This window comes from Chiloscyllium punctatum, chromosome 2, assembly GCF_047496795.1.
Source record: "Chiloscyllium punctatum isolate Juve2018m chromosome 2, sChiPun1.3, whole genome shotgun sequence".
Taxonomy (NCBI): domain Eukaryota; kingdom Metazoa; phylum Chordata; class Chondrichthyes; order Orectolobiformes; family Hemiscylliidae; genus Chiloscyllium; species Chiloscyllium punctatum.
The window spans coordinates 92,543,130-92,569,319 of record NC_092740.1 but is presented as its reverse complement, the minus strand read 5'-3'; the positions used below and the strand labels follow the sequence as shown (position 1 = coordinate 92,569,319).

Sequence of the window (26,190 nt, the reverse complement as noted above, 5' to 3'; positions counted from 1 at the left end):
TTCAGGTTTGAGGAAATATATCTTGACTGTGCCCAAATAATATTCTCTTTGAAGGCAGTCCATTGTTCGGCTAATATTTATAATCCCAAACTTTTATTCCAGTCTCTATGGCCCAAATCTCTTCTCACCTCATTAAGGTCTGCTCTCTGATAGTTGCTTATTCTTACTATGGTTTGACCAATATCATTTCCTACCATCAGGTAGAATATTACTCTCTCCTAAATATTCCTCCACTGTCACTTGATCTACTTGATGAGGCCCATCTCATTTGCAAGAACCATGTCCAGCAGTGCATCATTTCATGTTGAACTGGACACATTGCTGAGGAAAATTCTCCTCAACACAATCTCAGGGCACTTGGCCCTCACTGTCCCTTAGTCAATATATGAGTAATTATCTTTCACTACTGTAACTATTCAATGATGTTTATAGCTTTCTATAACTGCCTTGCAAATTTGATCCATCAAATCCTTCCCAGCAAATGGTGATGTACATATTACAGCGTGCAATATAATTTCATTCTTCTTTTTCCTTAATTGTACCCACATTGATTCTATTCTCAGAACGCTCAAAAGCAGCTTATTCATCCTGGACTGTAAGGCTTTCCTTAACCATCTTTTGACACCAAAAGTCCTCAATTTCTTTTCCTTTCCTCCAGAAATATTGAACACACAGATATGCTCTTCCTTAAGCCAGGTTTCCATTTTCACCACAACATCATAATCCCCGAAAACAATGTCTGCTTGTAATCCCTAACCCTTATTAACTAATATGTACATGAATGTATGGAATAAAGTATTGGTCATATTACTGTCACCAATTATACTCGGCATGGCTTGACAGCAGTTACACACTATCGCACAACTGGAACCCAGCTACAGCATGGCTCGACTTTCATCCTCCGTAATGATGCACCCTGATTCTGGCCTGAATTTTCATCCTTGGGTTCATTCCAAATCATTTGTAACTAGTTAATGAACTGACAATTAATTCGTTATAAGCCCTTGAACATTTTCTAATTCCGTGCTAGTTAACTCAAACAGGTCTTGTGTGATCATTCTTTTGAATAGTTAATTAAAATATGTACGATGCTATTTGAATAAGTATAATATCACAGAAATAATTATGTTTACTTACTGATAAATATTGCTTCAAACCATCAACATATTCAAGGTTGCCATCAGTTCTTTTGGCAATCAGGCCAGATAACCTCTCGTAAGCTACAAATTCATTGAAGAAAGTTTTCACTCCGAGGAGCTCGCCAACCATAAAGCTGTCATTCCAGTCTACTCCCATCAGGAAAGCAAGTGGCATGAAGACATAGGAACAAATTAGCTGAAAGAAAGATCACATGACATTGAATTAAAAACTCTAGTCCATTCTCACAAATGTTCAGATGATGCAACGTTCCATTACTTTTGATCTCTTGCTTTTTCTTAAATGAGGATTTCCTGCACGATGGTTGACAGGGCCCTTGACAACGTTCATTTTATTTCACATCAGTGCTCAAAATACGCAGGACTGCTGATGAATCAATCCTTGAATGTTCCCCTTACTGCTGCAGCCATGATGGTGGCTTGTGTAGTGAGTAGGTGGGTGTTGCTTTTTGTTCAGGCCTATGGAGGCAATCAGGGATATGGAAGAGACATGGAAGCTTCAAGGAGTCAACAGATTTTTGGGTATTTGCAAGGAAGATGAAGGAAGAAAGGGAGGAAGGAGGATGGACAAGGGAGAGAAAGGGTTAGAAAAAAGACAGGGAGACTGCGAGGGTTGGGTAAGGTTGAAAAACAGAAAGACTTCAAGGGAGGAGGAGAGCATGGAGGTAGTAAGGGAGATGGGAAAAACAGAGGCTACAAGGGAAGTTTGCAGGAGAGGTTGGGGAGGTGGTGGGGGGAATGCAAAGAAACGACAGCAATTCCAGAACTGGCAATAAAGGAATACACACCTAACTAGAATTTGAATTCATTGCGGTAATTAATTATTTGTAAATGAATGCAGAATCTCTGGCTTAAGGTTTGCAAATGTTCAGGTGCTATGTGAAGAAAATGCAGTAAACATTTGCAGTTAGCACTGGGTCAACTGTTAAATTTAATGTGAGATTGAGATCAAAGATGCATAAAAAGGTTAGTAACTGCATGGTTGAAAATATTCCAGCATTGTAAATATGCAAAAGAAACACATTAACCATAACTCTAGGGTGATGGCTTTTTTATGCTTAGAAGTGTATGTCAGTTATTTTGCAAAACAGATGTTGCTAACTTATGCCTGTCGTCTTTGTACCAGTTTAAATACAATGGTGTCCTGGAAATCAATGCATTTCTTGTGTGTTGCAGCCTAAATTGAACAGACAGATGATAATTATTGAGGATATTAATGAATTTTACTAATGCTGCTTTTGTGTGAGTCCACACAAAAGCGTGTGACTTCACACATCAACACAAACACTGGACTGCATCATTAAAAATGAACAGTTAGTAAGGATGAAAAGGCAGCCTGTGAAAACTAAAACGGTAGGTGCCAAAAATTTTTAAAAAGCTCTTGAGAAAATCTTAAGAGGAGTCCTCGAAAAGGAAAAATTCCTTTTACACTCTGCTTCACAACATTCTGCTCTCAACACTTCCCTTCTCCTCAAAACCATGATAGGGATTACCTTAACTTCACCTTACATAATGCAAACCTCCATATCCAACGAAGCATCCTCTGATATTTCTGCCAGCTATAGTAAGCTATAACCAGCAATCAATCTTCTCCTCGTCTTATGGCATTCTAAAGATGTCATCCTATCTATTTTTCAGTCATCAAAAAACTCCTCCATGGAGGGAATAGAACACCTGACCTTTCAGTTCCTCCCTTAACCAAGTCAAAACATAAAGACTGCTTTCAAGTGACAACTATGTACTATTACACCTTTCAATTAGTATGCTCTACTAGCTGCTTCAGTGTAGTCTCCTCTATACAGAAGAGACCAAAATAGGCTGGCTGTCTACTTAGAGGAACCATTCAGTCGGCAAGCATGACCCAGAGTTTCAGTTGCAATTATCTGGAATAATACTTCCCTATTTTGCTCCCACTCTGTTATTTCTGATCTTGTTCATAAAGTCATAATCATTCAGCACAGAAACATGGTTTCGTCAAGGTCGGGTCGTGCCTCACAAATCTCAATGAGTTTTTTGAGAAGGTGACCAAACATGTAGATGAGGGTAGGGCAGGTGACGTGGACATGGACTTCAGTAAAGCCTTTGATAAGGTTCCACATGGTAGGCTGTTGGAGAAAATGGAGAGGAATGGGATTGAGAGTGATTTAGCAATTTGGATTAGAAACTGGCTTTCTGAAAGAAGGTAGCAAGTGGTGGTTGATGGGAAATATTCAGCCTGGAGTCCGGTAACGAGTGGTGTGCCACAAGGATCTGTTTTGGGACCACTACTGTTTGTCATTTTTATAAATGACTTAGACGCAGGCATAGGTGGATGGATTAGTAAATTTGCAGATGACACTAAAGTTGGTGGAGTAGTGGACAGTTTGGAAGAATGTTACAGGTTGCAGGCAGACTTGGATAAACTGCAGAATTGGACTGAGAGGTGGCAAATGGAGTTCAATGCAGCTAAATGTGAGGTGATGCACTTTGGGAAGAATAACAGGAAGGCAGAGTACTGGGTCAATGGAAAATTCTTGGTAGTGTAGATGTGCAGAGGGATCTTAGAGTTCATGTACATAAATCCCTGAAAGTTGCCACCCAGGTTGATAGTGCTGTTAAGAAGGTATACGGTGTGTTAGGTTTCATTGGTAGAGGGATTGAGTTCCGGAGCTGCAATATCATGCTGCAACTATACAAAACGCTAGTGCGGCCACACTTGGAATATTGTGTATGGTTCTGGTCACCATATTTCGCAAAGGATGTGGAAGCATTAGAAAAGGTGTAAGAGGAGATTTACCAGAATGGTGCCTGGTCTGGAGGGAAAATCTTATGAGGAAAAGCTGACAGACTTGGGTCTATTCTCATTGGAAAGAAGAAGGGATTTGATAGAGACATACAAGAGAATCAGAGGATTAGATAGGGTAGACAGTGAAAGGCTTTTTCCTAGGATTATGGTATTAGCTTGTATGAGGGGGCATAACTACAAATTGAGGGGTGATACATTTAAGACAGATATCAGAGGCAGGTTCTTTACTCAGAGAGAGGTAAGGGCATGGAATGCCCTACCTGCCAATGTCGTTAACTCAGTCACATTACGGAGATTTAATCAATCCTTGGATAAGCACATGGATGATGATGGGCTAGTGTAGGGGGACTGAGAATAGTTGACAGGTCAGCGCAACATCGAGGGCTGAAGGGCCTGTTCTGCACTGTAAAGTTCTAAAACAGACTCTTTAACAGTGTTCTAACACTTCATATTTCCGCTGAACACATTCTATTAACAGTGAATATGAATGTTAGAACATAACAGAATGGGGCAGAAGTTTTGTTTTGTTTGTTTGGACTGGTTTGATTTGGTGTCTTTTTTGCATAAATGCTTTACTTGGCATTTGGATGGCTGTTATCCTGCCACTTACACCTTCTCTAGACACAATTTCATTTACTTACTTGTTCCATTACCATGAAAACTTTTGCCATTTAATCTCACTTGCCCTTCACCCTGACCTATTGTAGCCCTTCCATTTTGTATTGCTGAAAAGACAGTCTTGTTGCTAAAGCTTTTTGTCTTGTACTCATTGGGCCCTTGAAGACAGAAACAGGGGAATATATTATGGGGAACAAAGAAATGGCAGAAGAATTGAATTGGTACTTCAGATCTGTGTTCACTGGGGAAGATACAAGCAATCTCCCTGAGGTAACAGTGGCTGAAGGACCTGAACTTAAGTGAATTTATATTTGCCAGGAATTGGTGTTGGAGAGACTGTTAGGTCTGAAGGTTGATAAGTCCCCGGGGCCTGATGGTCTACATCCCAGGGTACTGAAGGAGGTGGCTTGAGAAATTGTGGATGCTTTGGTGATTATTTTCCAAAGTTCGATAGATTCGGGATCAGTTCCTGCGGATTGGAGGGTGGCTAATGTTGCATCACTTTTTAAGAAAGGCGGGAGAGAGAAAACAGGAAATTATAGACCAGTTAGTCTGACCTCAGTGGTGGGAAAGATGCTGCAGTCTATTATAAAGGATGAAATTACGACACATCTGGATAGTAGTAACAGGATATGTCAGAGTCAGTATGGATTTATGAAGGGGAAATCATGCTTGACTAATCTTCTGGAATGTTTTGAGGATGTAACTCTGAAATTGGATGAGGGAGATCCAGTAGATCTCCAGTGTACCTGGACTTTCAGAAAGCTTTTGATAAAGTCCCACATAGGAGGTTAGTGAGCAAAATTAGGGCGCATGGTATTGGGGGCAAAGTACTAACTTGGATTGAAAGTTGGTTGGCTGACAGGAAACAAAGAGTAGTGATAAACGGCTCCATTTCAGAATGGCAGGCAGTGACCAGTGGGGTATCGCAAGGATCAGTACTGGGACCACAGCTTTTTACAATATATGTTAATAATATAGAAGATGGTATTAGTAATAACATTCGCAAATTTGCTGATGATCCTAAGCTGGGTGGCAAGGTGAAATGTGATGAGGATGTTAAGAAATTACAGGGTGACCTGGACAGGTTAGGTGAGTGGTCAGATGCATGGCAGATACAGTTTAATGTGGATAAATGTATGGTTATCCACTTTGGTGGCAAGAACAGGAAGGCAGATTACTGTCTAAATGGAATCAATTTAGGTAAAGGGGCAGTACAAAGAGATCTGGGTGTTCTTGTACACCAGTCAATGAAGGTAAGCATGCAGGTACAGCAGGTAGTGAAGAAGGCTAATAGCATGCTGGCCTTCATAACAAGAGGGATTAAGTATAGAAGCAAAGAGGTTCTTCTGAAGCTGTACAGGGCCCTGTTGAGACCACACCTGGAGTACTGTGTGCAGTTCTGGTCTCCAAATTTGAGGAAAGACATTTTGGCTATTGAGGGAGTGCAGCGTAGGTTCACGAGGTCAATTCCTGGAATGGCGGGATTACCTTACACTGAAAGACTCAAGCGACTGGGCTTGTATACACTTGAGTTTAGAAGACTGAGAGGGGATCTGATTGAGACGTATAAGATTATTAAAGGATTGGACACTCTAGAGGCAGGAAACATGTTTCCACTGATGAGTGAGTGCCGAACCAGAGGACACAGCTTAAAAGTACGGGGTAGACCATTTAGGACAGAGATGAGGAGAAACTTCTTCACCCAAAGAGTGGTGGCTGTGTGGAATGCTCTTCCCCAGAGGGCAGTGGAGGCCCAGTCTCTGGATTCATTTAAGAAAGAGTTGGATAGAACTCTTAAGGATTGTGGAATCAAGGGTTATGGAGATAAGGCAGGAACATGATACTGATTAAGGATGATCAGCCATGATCATATTGAATGGTGGTGCAGACTCGAAGGGCAGAATGGCCAACTCCTGCACCTATTGTCTACTGTCTTTGACAAACACAAAAATTTCAATAATCAGATTTCACTTTATTAGAGGACTAAAGGTTGTTTATTGGCTTATTAATATTGCATGAAATAGGAACAAGTCTGATAATTGGGATTAAATTAGAAAGCAGCAAAGGGCCACTAAAAATTTGATTCAGGTAAAAACTAGAAAATAAGAGTAAAGTAGCCAGAAAAAAGAAAAACAGTCTAAATAAAGGAAGAGATAAAGTTATTGTTGATTTCTTAGAAGCAAAGATTGGTAAATTTAACACAGGCAATGAAGAAATTACTGAGGCATTCCTAGAATCATATAGCACTGAACAGCCCTTTAAATCTGCACTCGTCCCACCTTCTAGCACTAGGCTCATAGCCCTGAATGCTCATCCATGTATTTTTTTTAAAATAAGTGAGGTTACCTATCTTGATGACTCTGTTAGGCAGTGCATTCCAGATCACCACCAACCTAAGGCGAAATAAATTTTCCTCAAATTTCCTGTAAACCTCTTGCCTTTCACCTTAAAACTATGCTCCCTTGTTATTAGCCATTTCACTAAAAGAAACACCTACTTGCTATTCACCCGTCCAAGCCCCTCATAATCATATATAATTCAATCAGATTGCCCCTCAATCTTCTCTTCCCCAAAGAAAACAACCAGAACTTAGCAGCTTCTTTTTATAGCTAAAGTGGTGCAACCCAGGCAACATCCTAATGAATGAGGTAAAAACAATGACTGCAGATGCTGGAAACCAGATTCTGGATTAATGGTGCTGGAAGAGCACAGCAGTTCAGGCAGCATCCAAGTAGCTTCGAAATTGACTTTTCGGGCAAAAGCCTTCATCAGGAATAAAGGCAGTGAGCCTGAAGCGTGGAGAGATAAGCTAGAGGAGGGTGGGGGTGGGGAGAAAGTAGCATAGAGTACAATGGGTGAGTGGGGGACGGAATGAAGGTGATAGGTCAGGGAGGAGAAGGTGGAGTGGATAGGTGGAAAAGGAGATAGGCAGGTAGGAAAAGTCCGGACAAGTCATGGGGACAGTGCTGAGCTGGAAGTTTAGAACTAGGGTGAGGTGGGGGAAGGGGAAATGAGGAAACTGTTGAAGTCCACATTGATGCCCTGGGGTTGAAGTGTTCCGAGGCGGAAGATGAGGCGTTTTTCCTCCTGTCCTCTGCTCCCACTCCAATGAAATCACATCCTTTCTTTAATGTGGAACCAGAACTGTGCACAGTACTCCAACTGTGGCTCAACCAAAGCCCAATAAAGCTCCAACATAGCCTCCCTACTCTTATAATCTATGCTTTGACCAAACCAATATAGGCGAGTGTCCCATATGCTTTCTTAATTACATTATTAACTTACCCTGTCACCTTCAAGTACTTGTAAACAAAAGTTTCCTATTGTTCTGTCATTCATTGAGTACCCCCTTGTCTTGTTACTTCTTCCAAAGTGCATCACCTTACTAATCAGGGTTAAATTCCATATGCCTCTGAAATGCCATCTAACTAATCCATTTATATCCTTCAGTAATCTAAGAACTTCTTCCTCACTGACACCAGTCAATCTTCGTGTCATCCACAAACTTACTTATCATTCTGAACCTCAACACTCTTGTCTGCATTGTTTACATATATATTAAATGAATTAGAGTCTCAGCACTTATTGCTGTGGTGCATAAATTACCCTAAATCTTATGTACATTTATCTAAATTACTAGTCTCCTAGCTGGGTCCTTGTCAAAGAGTTTATTGAAATCCAAATAAACTGCATCAAACTGCACGACCTGCTTCTTCACACTTGGTCACCTGTTCAAAAAAATGCAATCAGATTTGCTGGAAATGACCTATGTCTGACAAAGCCATGCTGACAATCCCTGATCAAACCTTGCCTTTCCAAGTGGAGATTAATTCTGCCCTTCAGAATTTTCTCCAACAGCTTCCCTACCACAGACATGAGACTCACTGGGTGTAATTCCTTAGTTTATCTTTACCATCTTTCTTGAAAAGTGGAACCATATTAGCTGTCTTCCAGCCCTCTAGCACCATTCCTGTGGCCAAAAAGTAATTAAAAATTTGAGTCAAGGCCCCTAAGGTTTCCTCCCTATGTCCCACAGTAGACTAGGATACAACTTATCTGGACCTGAGGATGTGTCCATTGTTAAGCCTGCCAAAACCTCCAATACCTCCTCACTTCCCATATCAATCTGCTCAAGAACAACAGATATTTAGCATATTATTTTATAATGGAACTCATTCCCCAAAATAAGCAACATTGAAGGAGGTAAAAGCAAGAAGGAAAATAAGGAAGTTAAAATCAAATTGAGTATTGTTGAAAAGAACACAGATTTTGTCAGAGCAATGTCTCTACCATTCACAGTGTACTTGGCAACCAATCAGTTACTCCTTTCATGCAGTATAAATATTGATATTTCCTCTTGAATTGGTAATTAGATTAGATTAGATTCCCTACAGTGTGGAAACAGGCTCTTCAGCCCAACAAGTCCACACCGACCGTCCAAAGAGCAACCCACCCAGACCCATTCCCCAATACCTAACATTACGGGCAATTTAGCGTGGCCAATTCACCTGACCTGCACATCTTTGGATTGTGGGAGGAAACCGGAGCACCCGGAGGAAACCCACGCAGACACAGGGAGAATGTGCAAACTCCACACAGACAGTTGCCCGAGGTGGGAATTGAACCCGGATCCCTGGTGCTGTGAGGCAGTAGTGCTAACCACTGAGCCACCGTGCCACCCATAATCTTGTGAAATGATTGCAAAATGAAAATCTTTGACAAAATGCTTTTTAGCAATACTCAATGTCTGCATTCACAAACTAATATTACTATCAAAAAAGAGAAGTATTGGAGAAACTCAAAGCATATTGAGTTTCACAAAGACGAAAGAGTGCATGCTCACTTTAAGACAGAAAGTATTTTCTGAATTTTAAAGTAAATTTAAAGTACAACCACAGCTCTCAGAACAGACCAACTAAGAGACAGTTTGTTCCAAATTAGATACATGCAGCAAATGGCTGTTAAATTGATACCTGAGTTTTGGTTGCTGTTTTGACAATAGTTCACATTTAACTAATTCATTTATATTATGCCCAGGATACTAAAACTCAATTGAGTTTGAATTTATTGTGTTGACAATATTGGACCCATGACAGGGAACAATGTTAGGGGTATAAAAAACGTGGGCATTTTGAAAATTGGTCAGAGCAACTGCCATTAAGTATCCATCAAACTGGAGAGCATATAACATGTAAAAGGAACTCTCAAAGCTCTCAAAAAGAAATGTCCCACAAGGTACTATCAATCAAAAGGTATCTTTCCCTGTAAAAAAATACTTGCAGTATAAAGAAAGAAGATGACCCAGGAGAAGACAGCAGAGTTGGGAAGAAGAGGAAGAAAGGGTGAAGGAAGAGAAGACCATCTGTGTGGACTTTAAAAGATTAAGTGCTAATTTACCATTATTATTAATTGTCTTATTGGTTCTTGTTTAGTGTTCACTATTAGAGTTATGAAAATAAATTGTTAGTTTTCTTTAAACACTGGAAATAAGGATCTCTCGGTCCCTCATTCACACTTTTAACAGATTATAAGGTGAGGAGAGCTTTTCTGGGTGTTTGGTTTTAATTAGCAGGGGCGTTCATCCTCCGCATCATAGCAATATAATCCAATAAATCATTGAGATCTGATGACTACACCCCAAGATATTAAAAGAGATAGCTGCAGAGATAGTGGATGCACACTCAGCTATGATCTTCTTAGAATTGAGAATCAATTCCATCAGATTAGAAGTGGGCAAGTGTTACACCAACTTTTCAAAAGAGAAAACTGGAAACCACAGGCCAGTTAGTCTAACATGATCAACATTAACAATGCATGTAGAAAAACATAAGAATCATTAGAACAAGGCAATATGGTTTTACTAAAGAGAAATCCTGTTTGACAAATTTATTGGAGGTTTTGAGGATGCAAATAATAAGGCAAACGGAAAAATATAAATGTATTCTGCCTGAATTTCCAAAGAGCAGTCAATAAGGTGCTGTACAAAAAGGTAGTAGGTAACCTAAGAATTCATGGAATTGACATAATATATTAGCAAGGACAGAAGATTGGATAATGGACAGAAAGCGGACAGTGGGCATAAGTGGTGAATGTATAACAGGAATGAATAGTGGAGTGCCACATGCAGGGACCTCAGCTATTTATAATCTCTGCAAATTGGATTTAGATAGAGAGATAGAAGTAATGAGTTTAGCTTTACCAATTATACAAAGTTGGGTGGAAAAGAAAGCAGTGGGGTGAGAGGCTGCTAACAGGTATAACCAAGTAAAGTGAGTGGGATGGTAGATAGATTTATAATGTGGAGAATTGTTAAAGTTATTCACTTTGGTCAGAAAAATAAATATGCAGAATTTCATAAAAGTGCAAGACTTGTAATCAATAATGTCCAAAGAGATTTAAGTGTGATCATTCAGCGAACGCAGATAGTTAGCATACAGGCACAGCAAGCAACTAGGAAGCAAATGGCATGTTGGCTTTTATTGCAAACAGACTTTGCAAACACAGCACTTTGTTACAACTGTACAAGGCTTAGCAGAGACCACATTGTGGGTGGCACGGTGGCACAGCGCCAGAGACCTGGGTTCAATTCCCACCTCAGGCGACTGACTATGTGGAGTTTGCACATTCTCCCCGTTTCTGCGTGGGTTTCCTCGGGGTGCTCCAGTTTCCTCCCACAGTCAAAAAATGTGCAGGTTAGGTGAATTGGCCATGCTAAGTTGCCCGTAGTGTTAGGTTAAGGGGTAAATGTAGGGGAATGGGTCTGGGTGGGTTGCGCTTCGGCAGGTTGGTGTGGACTTGTTGGGCCAAAGGGCCTGTTTCCACACTGTAAGTAATGTAATATGTTAATGGTAATTGCCTTTTCCCTAGGATTGGGGATTTCAAGACTGGGAGGGGATACATTTTAAGGTGAGACGAAAGAGATTTAAAAAAACACATAAAGGGCAATTTTTTTACACAGAGGTAGTTATGTGTGGAATGAACTTTCTGAGGAAGTGGTGGATATGGGTACAATTACAACGTTTAAAAGGCAATTGGATAACTCCAACAGGCATATTTAAAATCACAACCTTTTGGAACACTGCTCCTTTGTCAGGTGAAGTGGAAAGAGACGCACAGGCTCAGAATATACAGAGAGATAATAGCAAGTTTAGATTATATAAATCAACACGCTGCTGATAATGTACTGCTATTGATTGGCAACAGCGACTAGTCAAGTGACATTACTACTGCATCCTTGTCCAAGTCAGGTTGATGAGTAGTTCACATTCACATTGCTAATTTTCTTTTTTAAATAGATTTAGAAATTCTTACTGATTTTTATATTTATTGCTGTTGTTTTTTTCTCATAATATATTTTTCCCTTGTTATCACTTTTCTGATCATTTTCTGCTATTCTAATATTCTGTCCAATCTTCAGACCTGTTACCCCCACCTTTGTGTACTTTTTTTGTTTAGTATTATCTTTAATTATTCTATCGTGTTCTCTGAAATATTTCCTTAAATGTCTGCTGCTACATCTCTATTACCCAACTCTTAATCTAATGATATTTTTATTCACTCATGGGATGTGGACATCACTGGCTGGTCAGCATTTATTGCTCATAGTTGACCTTAAGGAGGTGGTGATGGCCTGCCTTCCTGAACCTTTGTACTGTAGGTAGACCACAATGCTCTTCAGGAGAGAGTTCTAAGATTTTAATCTCAGAATTCACTTTTATGCTCTCATAATTGATCTTAATTAGCTGCACACCAAGAAAACAATAGTAACAGACATCAGGAAATCTAAGAGTTCCAAAGCCAACTTCTAGGGTACTGGATTACAAACCTTCATCCATCACCAAAAATATCTATTGACCTTTATTCTTGGTTTCCTATCACATGGTCAATTTTTATTCCACTTTTATTTTATGGGCTACAATTTTTCTCATAAGTATGTTGCGTGGCACTATATTTATCACCTTCTGAAATTTCATGTAATAGCTATTACAGCAGTACTATCAAAATTTCCAGTCTATGAAAACAAAAGGAAGAACTATAGAAAATACAGAGGTGAAAATGCCCATTGAATTAGCATTAACAACTTATGTGGTGCCAAACACACCTTTAGGAGTACTGTATTTGGTCTTGGAAAGAACAGTAAACTAACCCGAGGACAAGGATCATCCAATGTCTCACAGCCATTGTCAAAGGAGTTCAGATAATTCCAGTTCCGAGACTGCCTCGACTATAATGAAGGGTATATCAGATTCCAGGGGTTTTATTGTGATAAGCGTTTGGTACACTTGCCTTTATTGATCAGTGCATTGAGTATAGGAGTTGGGACACCATGTTGCACCTGTACAGGACATTGATTAGCCACTTTTGGAATACTGCATTCAATTCTCGCCCTGGTATAGGAAAGATATTGTGAAAGGGTTCAGAGAAGATTTACTAGGATATTGCCACGGTTAAGGGTTTGAGCAAAAGGGAGAGGCTGAATGGGCTTGGGCTATTTTCCCTGGAGTACCAGAGGCTGAGCTGTCACTTTGGACATGTTTATTAAATCATGACGGGCATGGATAGGGTGAATAAATCCCAGGGTAGGGGAGTCCAAAACTAGGGGACATAAATTTATGGGAAAGATTTGAAAGTGCCAACTGGGCAACATTGTCACACAGAGGTGGTGTGGATGGGTACATGAATAGAAAGGGTTTAGAGTGATACAGTTTAGTGCAGTACAACTCAATGACTCTATAATTGATTGGCGCAGAGGAAATAACATATCCCTAAAAACATGACATATAGACCAGTTATCAATTACAAAAGCCTTTTGCCTGCCAACAATTATGTGATTGGTCCTTAGACAACTGAACAGCTTGGGGCTGGGAACAAGTTACAGAGAAATGTTCTGATCTCTATCAGCACAGCCTTCTCTCTGTTCTCTGCAGTTAAAGCCCATTATAAACTTGAAGAAAATATGTTCAACTTTTCCTTCAACAATTGTTCTAAGCTGTGACTTTTAATTAATCATTCAGACACCTTTTTTATAAGTGAATTAGCCACCATGTGTCTTTTGCAAATCAATGGAAGCATCTGAATAAAAGCAACTATCAGGCAACATTCTGACCTGCATAAGAATCATCAGGATCAACTCAGCAACTCAGGAATAGGAACCACTGAATTTCCACTCAGTTTTCAATTGTCCATAACTTATCTTTCCCTATCTGTTCATTTGTCTGTGTGTGTGAGATGGGGTTTAAGGGCATTATAGTTTTAATTTGTAACGCTATGTGCTGACGCTTCATAACTGATTATCTGTAAATAGAGTCTAATTACTTGCAATAAATAGTCATTCTTGTTAAGTGCAGAAACCTAATATATGATATAACAATAAGTGCCAGACTCAGAGAGTACTCAGGCCACAAGGTACTGGGGGAAATATTCAGGAGCTAGGCCAATTCCAAGTGGGACTAAGAAAGTTACAGAAGCCAATCCATGCTGGAAAAGCTGCACAGGGGCCAAGAGGATTCAGGAGGCAGATTCCACCTGCAGAAAATGCACCCAGTGCTAGCAGATCCACAGCTGCACAGGAACAAAGAATACAGTAGAACCGGGGCAGCGAGGAATACAATCAGAGTGTGGTTCTCATCAGGCAGACCCAGACAGCAGTCTTCATTGAGCAGTCCTCACAAGGCAGATGGAATATAGACCAAAAGGACAGGAGAGAAACTTGGGAAGAAGTCCCTTGCACCTTGGCTTAAAAGCAGGATCTTGCCCCACCCACTTTATCGAGGACAAAACATTCCTTACCGACAGTTCTTTTCCTTAAGAATCAGTGAACCATTCCCAATTGTCACAGTTGTATACTTTCTTTATCTAATTTAAGAATGTATCATATCTAAATTGCTGCTTCTTAAACTCAATAAGTTATCATAAAATTACTTACAAATCACCAATTACCAATACTAGATAACTGTAATCATGAACCTTGAAATCAATGCAATTTTCATCTTGACTTTTATTAATTATACCACTTATGACTACTAAATATCCTGATTCTAGAAGCTTCTCCACCACTGAAATTAAACTAACTCGTCAGCAACTGGTGGGCCTACCAGTATTATGTTTTTCTGAGCAAGGACATAGGAACTGCAATTCTGTTCTAGCACCTGTCCTGCGTTTAGGCAAAATTGAGATTACAGCCAGAACTCTTGCAATCTCCATTCTCACTTTCTTTAATAACTTGGTTGCAACTCATCCAATCCTAGTGCTTTAACTTTAAATAGCAACAGTCTAATACTTCCTCCTCATCACCCTGAACTCTTTGAGTGACAGTTTCCTCCTCAGTCACCAAGGCCAGAATAGCATTTGCCTCTTTGGTAAAGTCAGATACTTAATATTCATTCAAAATCTCAGCTATGCTCCGTGTTTCCAAAGTATAAATCCCATTTTTGATCCCTAATCAATCACACTCCACCCTTTAACATTCTTCCACCTATATGCCTGCAGGAGATATTATATTAGCTGCCAGTCTTTTTCATAATTGCTCTTCGCTTCTCGATTATGTTTTCTCACCTCCCCTCTAAACCTTCTATATTCCTATTGATTCTCAATTATATTTTCTATCTGACATGATATCATCTGTCTTCTTTATCTTAAATTTAATCTTTGTCATCCTGGGAGATGGTCTTACCTTTCTTTGATTGTACCTGACCTTCTCCTCACTTAAGGAAGCCAACCTTTCATTCCAGTCTACCTTGCCCAGCTTCATTCTTGCCCCAGTGAAGTTGGCTTTCTGCCAATTGACTTTTCTTATTCTTACATGAGGGAGAGAGAGAATGAGTGTGAGAGTGAGAGAGAAAGAGAGAACATACGTGAATGAGTCAATAAATAAACGAGCAAGCAAGCAATGTGAAAGCTCACTCTTCAAATAAGGCCAAATATTTCTGATGAGAGGGTAATAACCTGAAGCACTGAATCTGTTTCCCTCTCCAAAGATGCCACCCGACCAGTGACTATTTTCAGGAGTTTCTGTTTTCATTGCAACTTTCAATAGTTATATGCTATAAAACAATTCATAATCCAAAGATTATGGTTCAAGTGAAATACCACGTCATGCCCTTCACTTGCATAAACTAACACAATTTGATACACAATTAACATCTACCAATTTTTGAGTTTAGGATAACTTAATTATATAGCACTGCATCGCCAAAGTGAATTCAGAATCAGTGCACATTCAGTAATGGTGACAACTTATTAAAATTCAGTAAGACATTTTTATTCTTAAAACAATGTGTTTTGGAATAGAAATTAGTTTTTAGGTACAGAATTCAGTCTTTGAGAATCACAAATTTCCTCAAATGAGATAAAATAATGTAATTAAAAAAGAAAATTACCTCAAAACTAAGCCGAGGCTCATCAAACATGTTTCCCAACCAGGAGAGCACAGCATTAAGAAAAGCCAAGAGTGCCAGAAATGCAATAAGGTTAACAGCAATGTTTGCCACCAAAGTAATTGATGCAAAGGCTCCTAAACAGGCTGCTTCTATTATGTTTTTTGCTTCACTGCAGAACAAAAAGATAAATAATTGTGTATAACAGTTGAAAATTCTTTGGTCAAATCTATCTATAACTTTGTGCCACCTCTGGGCACAGCACAGCTTAATTTCTAGCGCACTACTGCAGGCAGCCATGACAACTCTCCAAATTTCCCTTTAGCAGCATGATAATTGTTGAAACTGAAATCAGCTGAAATAGAGTTCTGATTTCCAGAGCTCGAATAACAATTAGAAATAGTGTGGTACGTCTGTGAGGTAGAGAGCAATGTGGATAGCATGTTGAGAGAAGTGATCACTCTACAACTTAAGGGACTGGAGAAAGGAAGGGAATTGGCAACCATCAACCAGTCCAGGGTAAATAGGCAAACTGATGTCCCACTCAAAAATTCATTCCCCATTTTGAAAACTGTTGATGGCACTGGCTTCTCAAGGAAATGCAGTCAGAGCCATGAATGTGGCACTGCAGCATCTCAGCTGTACAGAAGGAAAGGAAGAAAAAAACAGAAGTGATAACTTTCTCAAAAGATAAGAAACTGTTCTCACTTGTAAAAAAACAAGATCATGAAGAGCGAATGCAGGAAAAACTTGCACAATCAGCATGTAGTTAGGATATGAAATGCATTGCCTTAAAGTGTGGCAGAGGTAGGTTCAATTGAGGCTTTCAAGAAGACATTGGATGATTATTTGGATAAAAGTAATGTGTAAGGGTACAGGCAAAAAGCAGGAAAAAGTGCTCAATTAATGAACTGGTGCAGTCACAATGAGCCAAGTGGCTTCCTTCTCTACAGTAACACTTCTGTGAATTGTTAATACAAAGAAAATCAACATCTCAAGTGCAGAAAGGAAACAAATTAGAATGTAGTGTTTCATTCCTGCAAAGAGTAAATTCTTAGAGATTTCAAGAAGTTACAATTTAAAATTTTTCGTATACTTTTGTTGTTTCCCTGTCTGTCCCTTTTCTCTCTTTAAGTCAACCTTTTTAAAATCTTTTTCTCTTTTTCTACCTGTTTTGACTCAAATTTACCTCTGCCTTTATGTTTTGTTCTCAATCTTTAATTCTCATTGATTAAGGGAAATATATTAATTGTCTATTTGTTCACGAATAGTCCAAATATTTCATTATCAGTTCATACTTCCAGCAAATAATGTCACAAATTATTTTTGAATTGATGAGTGCAGAAGAAGTCTAACCAAACTTATTTCAGCTTGCATACAATTCTGGTCTCCCTCCTATTGGAAGGATGTTGTGAAACTTGAAAAGCTTCAGAAAAGATTTACAAGGATATTACCAGGGTTGGAGGATTTGAGCTATACGGAGAGGCTAAATAGGCTAGGACTGTTTCTCTGGAGCATCAGAGGCTGAGGGGTGACCTTATAGAGGTTTATAAAATCATGAGGGGCAAGGATAGGATAAATAGACAAGGATTTTCCCTGGCGTGGGAGCGTCCAGAACTAGAAGGCATAGGTTTAGGGTGAGAGGGGATAGAAATAAAGTGACCTGAGGAGCAACTTTTTCACGCAGAGGGTGGTGTGTATATGGAATGAGCTGCCAGAGGAAGTGGTGGAGGCATTACAGCATTTAAAAGGCATCTGGATGGATATATGAATAGGAAGGATTTAGAGGGATATGTGCTATTGCCTAGTGCTGGCTAATGGGACTAGATTAGGTTAGGATATCTGGTCGGCATCGACAAGTTGGACTGAGAGTCTGTTTCCGTGCTGTACATCTCCATGACTCTAAGCTATAGCACTTAGGCCTTTTTCCCTTTCATTATTTTATCAGAAGTACAGAACATCCGGTACATTTTATGACTTTCACATTCATGTAGCAATGAAAAAAGCAATGAAACTGACCCTTTATCCAACTTGAGGTTAGATTTAGTTGCTATGTTTAGAGTTTCTACCTCAGGCCAAAACAGTTTGGCTACAGCCAGAGCTGCAGGAGCAGACATCACAGAAGCTGTTAACAAATGGGCAGCTGGAACCTGTATTTGAAACAAAGTTTAGATTAGTCCTCACAGTAACAATGTAATGCAAGTGCACATTTTACTTGCATTTAAATTTTTTTTAATTAACTTATCTTTCTGATCAATTCAGAGATGTTATTACGCACTACTGGAGGAGGTGGGACTTGAACCCAAAGCTCCTGGTTTCAGGGGTAGGAACAGAACCACTGCACCACAAGGGCTCACACACTACACTTTCAATGTGAATTATTTAGTTTAAATCTGATGTGAATCATCATGCAGAAATTGCCATGAATGATACTTGCCTGCACAACATATGGGTTTACATTTCATTCAAATAAATGCACAAGTGGATGCTGCAATAAGTCATTGGGACATTCAGCTTTTCTAGAAATCTTTATGGCAATATTTTAAAATCCTAAATCAGTTTTGTAAATGTTGATGTAGTTTATGTCAGATGTTTTGGCAAGATGGTTTTTGGGTGCTCTTCTTCCAGCAGATACAAAACCTGAGGAACCTGAGGTCATACTTTTCTTGAACATGGGTAGAGTGTGAACCTAGAACACTTATTAACTTCTTGGAATGAATCAATTATAGGTCTGCTAAGGACTTCCAGCTTTGAAAATAGAGATTCTAACGAAGTGATCAGATATGAGTGATGGTTGGAACAAGATATCAAGGAGACCAATTCTGATACCATTGTTATTAGATTGCAAAATGAATCTCAATATCATCTACACTTTCTTACAAGCACAAACAAACAAGGTTATGAGTCAAGTGCTGGAAAATGGGATTAAAATAGTTCGGTGGCTGTTTTTGACTGATGCAGACTCAATGGGCTGAAAAACCTTTTTCTGTGCTGTAAGCCTCTATGACTCTAAAAGAACCATCTCAGTCAAGGAACTCAACATTTGAGTGCTCAGTGACATGAGAACCAAGACATCAGGTGAAAATATTGGTGCTGGATATTTTCTAATCAGCTTGTTCACAGATGTTATTACACAACCTTGGAACAGGTGGGACTTCAACCCTGGCCTCCTAGTTCAAATGTGGAGACAAGACTGGTATGAGTCTTCTTGAGACTAATACATATCCATTCTTCAATAAATACTATTACGAGCACAGTGTTTCATCTGAGTCAACTAACTTTGTTAGAGGATTCACTTTGAGCCCATTCAGGGCTCTGATATCTTGTAAAGACTCCTAAGCATGCAGCTTCAATTATGTTTAAAGGTTATGAAGAACATGGGGGAAACTGCAGTTGAGTCCAAGATGTGATCAGCTATTATCATATTAAATGGCTCAGCAGGCTCGAAAGGCTGAATTGTCTGCTCCGCCTCTTAGTTCTTCAGTTCTTCACTGCAGAAAAAAGGTAGTGTGAAAAGGTAAATATTGTGCATAATAGTTTAAAAATTGGCCATTTAGGCCAGGAGTATTTTACTGTACTCTCCTTCAATTTTGCAAGAAAAACAATCCTAAAATATCCTTGAGAAAGTCCACATAGAAGTAGAGGGACCCTGCCCTTCATGTTATGAGTGTCATGCTATGAACATCACCAGGGTCACATACAATGAAAATTTCAGTCAAGGCAAAATAAACGTGAGGAGTAGTTTGTGATTACAGAGTGCTATGAATTCATTAAGAGGATGTACTGAACTCCACCTTGCCCAGAAGCATATTAAAGACTTAGTTGCAGGAGGAAGCTTCAACAACGCAGAGATTTATTTTCAACAAGGCTGGTCCTCACGATCTTTTCCCATGTTTCTCAGAGATGTAGACATCCAAGCATCAGACCAACTCCCTCACCAATAGTAGGCCAAGAACAGCAAGATCAGAACTAAGAAAATGCACCTTACAACTATTCCCGCCTCAGGTGACTAACTGTGTGGAGTTTGCACGTTCTCCCCATGTCTGCGTGGGTTTCCTCCGGGTGCTCCGGTTTCCTCCCACAGTCCAAAGCTATGCAGGTCAGGTGAATTGGCCATGCTAAATTGCCCGTAGTGTTAGGTAAGGGGTAAATGTAGGGGTATGGGTGGGTTGCGCTTCGGCGGGGCGGTGTGGACTTGTTGGGCCGAAGGACCTGTTTCCACACTGTAAGTAATCTAATCTAATCTAATCTAAACTACATCCTCTATCAGCACAGATTCAATACCTCATTGCACCCTCACACACATCTGATGAACTGCTTCTAAGTCATAAGCAGTGCACTAGTAGCAGAGGCAACTGTGGGTAGTCCTCTACAAAGCATGGAGGTCACAGTTGTTCTCAGCTGGTCACAGATGGGAGTATCAAAGTGAAAGAAAACATGCTCCTTAATGTGCTGTCAGTATACCTTTAACAAAGTGAATAAGTGCTATTGATGAATTGGGTGGTATCTTTGGATCATTCCCTGTGAAATAAGCCTGTGCCAGGAATACCATCCCAGTGAGCACCAGTCTTTTCATCCCCTGGACACCTTGGTTCCTATGACTGTGAGAATTTGAATATTCAGTGCACTGTCAGAGATAGTTCTTTTATAAGTAACTGGAGATAACATCAGAATTAATTTTGCATCTCATTACAATGGTCACAGCACCCATTCTGAGCACATAAATCTGGACAGCCCATGTTCATGAGATCAGAACTTTAAACAATGAAGGCATGTTTCTCAGGTACAAAGCTCATCATGCAAAGCAGCCCTACGCTACTTTAGAACTATAGCAACTTTATACTAATAGCAGCATACCCAAACACTTTACATGCTGCTGGGAAATTATTCATTCAACGGATGTGGGCTTAACTGGCTGAGCCACATTTATTGTCCATCTCTCATTGCCCTTAAGGTGGTCGTAGTGAGCTGCCTTCTTTAACTGCTGTAGTCCACTTGGTGTAGATAGATCCACAACGCTACTAGAAAGGGAGTTCTAAGATTTCGACCGAGCAACACTAAAGGAATGATGATATATTTCCAGGGCAGGGAGGTGTCTGGCTTGGAGAGGTACTTGGAGTTGGTTGTGTTCCCGTGTATCTGCTTCCCTTGCTCTTCCAAAATGGTAGTGGGAATGGGTTGGAAGATGCTGTCTAAGGACGTGAAACATCAGCAATGCATCTTGAAGATCAGTGGTTTCCATACTTTTGAAGCACACAATCAAATTTTGAATTTAAGAGCAACTCAGTATCTACCCCTAAGAAAGTAAGACCACAAGACATAGAAACAGAAGTAGGCCATTGGCCCATCAAGGTCACTCTGCCATTCAATGAGAGTATGGCTGATCTAATAATCCTCAACTCCACTTTTCTACTTTACCTCCATCACCTTTTATTTCTCAAGTGATCAGAAATCTGTCTACTTCGGCCTTGAATAGACTAAATGACCCACCTTCGGTGGCCCTCTATGGTAAAGAATTCCACACTTTATTCCCCTAAACTCCAGTGAGTACTTACCCAACTGAATGAACCTTTCCTATGTGAAAATCACTTCATGCACAGCATTGACCTAGTGCATCTTGTCTGAATTGCCTGTGTATCTTACCTTTGATAAGGGAAATAAAACTGTACACAGTAATGAAGGTGTAATCTCAACAATGTATTGTACAGACTTAGCAAAACCTTTCTATTTTTACAGTTCATTCACTTTGAAATGAAAGCCAACGTACCATTCACCTTCCCTATTACCCAAGGTACTCGCATACTTGCTTTTTCTGATTCATGCACTACAGCTCCAAACCCATGTGTTCTGCAGTTTTCTGTAGTCTTTCCCTATTTAGGGAATATTCAGTACTTCTATTAATTCATGCCAAAAAGCATAACCCCACATTTTCCCACATTATATTCCATCTGTCAAACTTTTTCCCACTTGCCTATCTTGTCTATATCCCTCTGTAAATTCTTTATGCCATCTCCACTACTTGCCTTCCCACCTATGTTTGTATCTTGGTAATGTTCTTAGCACAACCATCTTCAGCTGCTTCAACAATGACCTTCCCTCCATCATAAGGTCAGAAGTGGCAATGTTCAGCAACACTTGCAACTCTCAGATACTGAACAATCCATATTCAAATGCAAAAATATCTGGACGATATCCAGACAAGTGGTAAGAAACATTAGCGCCACACAAGTGTTAGGTAATAACCATTGCTCCTTGACATTTAACTGTATCACTCTTATTGAAAACCCCATTATCAATATTCTGGGAGTTACCACTGACCAGAAACAGAATTTGACTAGTCATGTAAGTACTATGGCTACAACAGCAGATCAGAAGTTAGGAATCTTACAGTCAGTGACTCATCTCCTGATTCCTCAAAGCCTATCCAGTGCCAACAAGGCACTAGTCAGGAGTGTGGCGGAATACTCCCCACTTTCCTGGAGTGCAGCTCTGATAACATTCAAGAACCAGGACAAAGCAGCTGCTTGACTGGCACCATATCTACAAAAAAATCAGCCCCTCCACCACTGATGCCCAATGGCACAGTGTATAATGTCCACACAAAGTCCATTTCCTGAGAGATTGAGTCCCATAGTCACCTTAGCCTCATTTAAAGTCAGTTGGGGAAGAAGCAGGGGGTGGCAAGCCACATCCCCAAATTTCTTCAGCACCTCTACCCCATTCCAGAAAATGTAGCTCATGGAATTGGTAATTAGGGAACACAGTTTGGAGTAGGTACTGACAGCAATGATTATAGACACCCCAGTATTAAACTAAACAAAATGCCTATTATTTCAGAATGATAGAACTGTTACAGCTCGAAAGGAGGCTGTTAAGTCCATCGTATCTTTGCTGGCTGTCCAAATGATTGGATTACTTAGTACATTCAATACTGGAGTTTGAACAAGCAAACTATTAGCCTAGTAACAATCAAGAGAGCTGATGGTGAGGAGAAAGTGAGGACTGCAGATGGAAAAGTGCAGCAGGTCAGGCAGCATCCAAGGAGCTGGAGAATCGATGATTCTGGAACAGTTGAGGAACCCAGAGTGTGGGGGTAAGTACATGAAAGTTTTTGGTACTTACTGTCTTTAATTTACAATATGGCTAGGAAGAACTGTTTGTTTAGTGTATGGATTCTTCTGTGGATGAAGAACAGTAGAGGTCCTTTACAGATCTGTGAGAGTGTTGTCCTGAGCTGGGGTAGGTCTAATTGCAGGGAATGTAGGTAGCGGGTGTCCCAGACGTGTTGTCTGAAACGTTCCGCAAGTACGTTCCAACCAACCCAACCAACCCGTAGCCCAACACTTCAACTCCCCCTCCCACACCACCAAGGACATGCAGGTCCTTGGACTCCTCCATCGCCAGACCATAGAAACACGACGGTTGGAGGAAGAGTGCCTCATCTTCCGCCTAGGAACCCTCCAACCACAAGGGATGAACTCAGATTTCTCCAGTTTCCTGATTTCCCCTCCCCCCACCTTGTCTCAGTCAAATCCTCGAACTCAGCACCACCCTCCTGACCTGCAATCTTCTTCCTGACCTCTCCGACCCCACCCCACTCTGGCCTATCACCCTCACCTTGACCTCCTTCCACCTATCGCATTTCCAACGCCCCTCCCCCAAGTCCCTCCTCCCTACCTTTTATCTTAGCCTGCTGGACACACTTTCCTCATTCCTGAAGAAGGGATTTTGCCTGAAACGTCGATTCTCCTGCTCCTTGGATGCTGCCTGACCTGCTGCGCTTTTCCAGCTACACATTTTTCAGCTGATGGTGAGACCAAGCTGGGTTATAAGTGTGCATGTGAAAAGCATCATTGCTCCTTCAAATGATGTCACCAAAGACCTGCATTTCGGTAAGAAATGGAAGGAGGCCAAGGAGAGATCATTGTAAGACATCAGAGGTGATAACTGGAAGTTGGAAGAAAAGTATTTGCAAGTGATGCTCTTGCTATGATTGATAAAGAAGAGTAGAACAAGTGTGAGAGTAGTTCCACCAACCAGATGAACAATGTAGAGATATTGGAGGATGATGAAGTATTTCTTCTTGAAATTCAATGGCATTACCATTGCTGCATGCCCTGCCATCAACATCCTTGGTTAACCATTGACCAAACATTTAGTTGGACCAGTCACATAAATACTGAAGCAACTCTGGCAACAAGACCAAGACAGAGGCTGCGAATTTTGTGGTGAACAATCAACTCCATAAAGTCCTTTTTTGCATCCTCACAACTCATGAAAAGTACTTCCCATTTCTTGGATGAATATAACTCCCATAACTCTTAAGCAACCCTCAACCAACCAAAGCATGACTGGCATGTCAGCCATCAATTTAATTAAACTCATCCTCCACCAACAGATTATATGTTATCTACAATATTTCATCATGGCACCTATTTAATCCACAATTTCCATTGTTTAGGAAAGAAAACTAAAGCAAGCACATGGGAGTGCAGCCATCTGCAACATCCCCTTTGAATCATACACGACACTGACTTTGAAAAATGTTACCATTTCTCAACACTTTTGGGTTTAAATTTTTGAATTCCCTATCTTTCATATGTAAGTACGATTTGGAGGAGCTGGTGTTGGACTGGGGTGGACAAAGTTAAAAATCACAAAACACCAGGCCATAGTACAACAGGTTTATTTGAAAGCACTAACTTTCAAAGTGCTGCTTCTTCATCAGGTGATTGTGGAGCAAGACCATAATACCATATGGAAGTACAGTATACTAAATACCACACCTTTCTCCTGAGTAGTAGGGAGTTCCCTGTCTGTACTGAGCTCCTTGCAGAAACTTGTGCTAATTAGACATTGCTCTTAACTGAAGAAACTAGGTCAAGGTTGGAAACTGAAGCAGAGTTCTGGCCCTTTTCCAATGCAAGGAGAATAACTCAGTCCTTCAGTCTATAAGCCATATTAAAACGAGGAAAAGTTGCTTTATTCCAAATTATCTGAAGTGTTAAAAGAAAACACAATCTTAACAGAACAGAAAGCTTCTATTTTGTAACTCATTTAGCAGACTATGTCAATCACTCACCCCAAATGAAATATATGCCCCCAGGACAGATCCTGCAATGGTAGCAAATCCACTAGTCATTACAGAGTGTATTTCAGATTTTGTAAGATCCTTCAGATATGGACGAATGAGCAGTGGGGATTCAGTCTACGCAGAATATAGGACAAAAGAAAACATTTCAGAATCTGACATCAAAACACTTTACAAAAGTACATTTTTATCTTACAATAGGAATTACTAATTATAGAAACATATTTTGTCAGATTTCATTAAAATAAAGAAGATTTTGAAATGAAGGTCAGATTCTTGACTACCTATGACTCTGATGTTAACCTTGTCAGCTATCTCACAACCCCAAAACAAAACAGGGACTAGAAATTGCAGCAGTAAAAAAGATGAAAACAGCTGCAAACTGTAGTTAAAGTAAGTTGGAGATTCTTTAGAGGAGGCACATTATTCTTGACTCAAAAATTACTGCAAACTTTAAAGTTTGTGCACTTTCCACGAAAGCTGCCCTGATAAGCAGATTTTCTGTAACTCAGGATATTTCTGCAACATGGGAGAAAATGTTAAAAGATCTAAGAAGTAAGATGGTGCTGTTCCAGTTATGTTTTAAGTGTAGTTTGTATTACAGAAACTTATAGAAGCATATTTCAGGAGTGTTATGGAATATCATCCAATTGCCAGGATTATACAACTCCAATAACATTGAAACTCAATACCATCCAGAACAAAGCATTCCATTTTAGTGCCACCATTCACCATCATCAGTATTCACACCCCACCATCACTGGCATATGGTGGCAGAAGTATGCACCATCTGCAGGATGAACTGAAGCAACTCAAGCTCCTTTAGCAGCACCATCTGAACCTTTAATCACTCCCACAAAGAAAATCAAGGTTAGCCTATGTATGAGAACACTGTCACTTAGAAGTAACCCCCCACCCCCCAAAAACCACATGCCATTCATTCATGGAACTATATCACTGTCATTCGCTGTCACTGGGAAAAAATTCTAAACTCTGACAGCATTGTGGATGTACCAACGCATTAAATGTAGCTCAACAATTCAAGAGGACAACTAACCACCACTTCCTCAACTGCAATTATATGTGGACAATTAATGCTGGGCTAGCCAGCAGTGTCCATACCCCATGAAAAGGGTGGCGTGGTGGCTCAGTGGTTAGCAC

At 40.1% G+C, this 26,190-nt stretch overlaps 1 protein-coding gene across 1 annotated transcript in view; it reads right to left on the bottom strand.

Annotated features, from left to right (window-relative positions):
* Positions 1-26,190, bottom strand: part of LOC140486527 (solute carrier family 28 member 3-like) — a 226,467-nt gene that overhangs the window by 60,372 nt on the left and 139,905 nt on the right. The window contains exons 11-14 of the mRNA XM_072585796.1: positions 25,021-25,146; positions 17,958-18,088; positions 15,942-16,110; positions 1,138-1,335 (exon numbers count right to left, since the gene is read on the bottom strand). Coding sequence (XP_072441897.1) covers positions 1,138-1,335; positions 15,942-16,110; positions 17,958-18,088; positions 25,021-25,146 — 624 coding nt within the window. The remainder of the gene's footprint in view (positions 1-1,137; positions 1,336-15,941; positions 16,111-17,957; positions 18,089-25,020; positions 25,147-26,190) is intronic.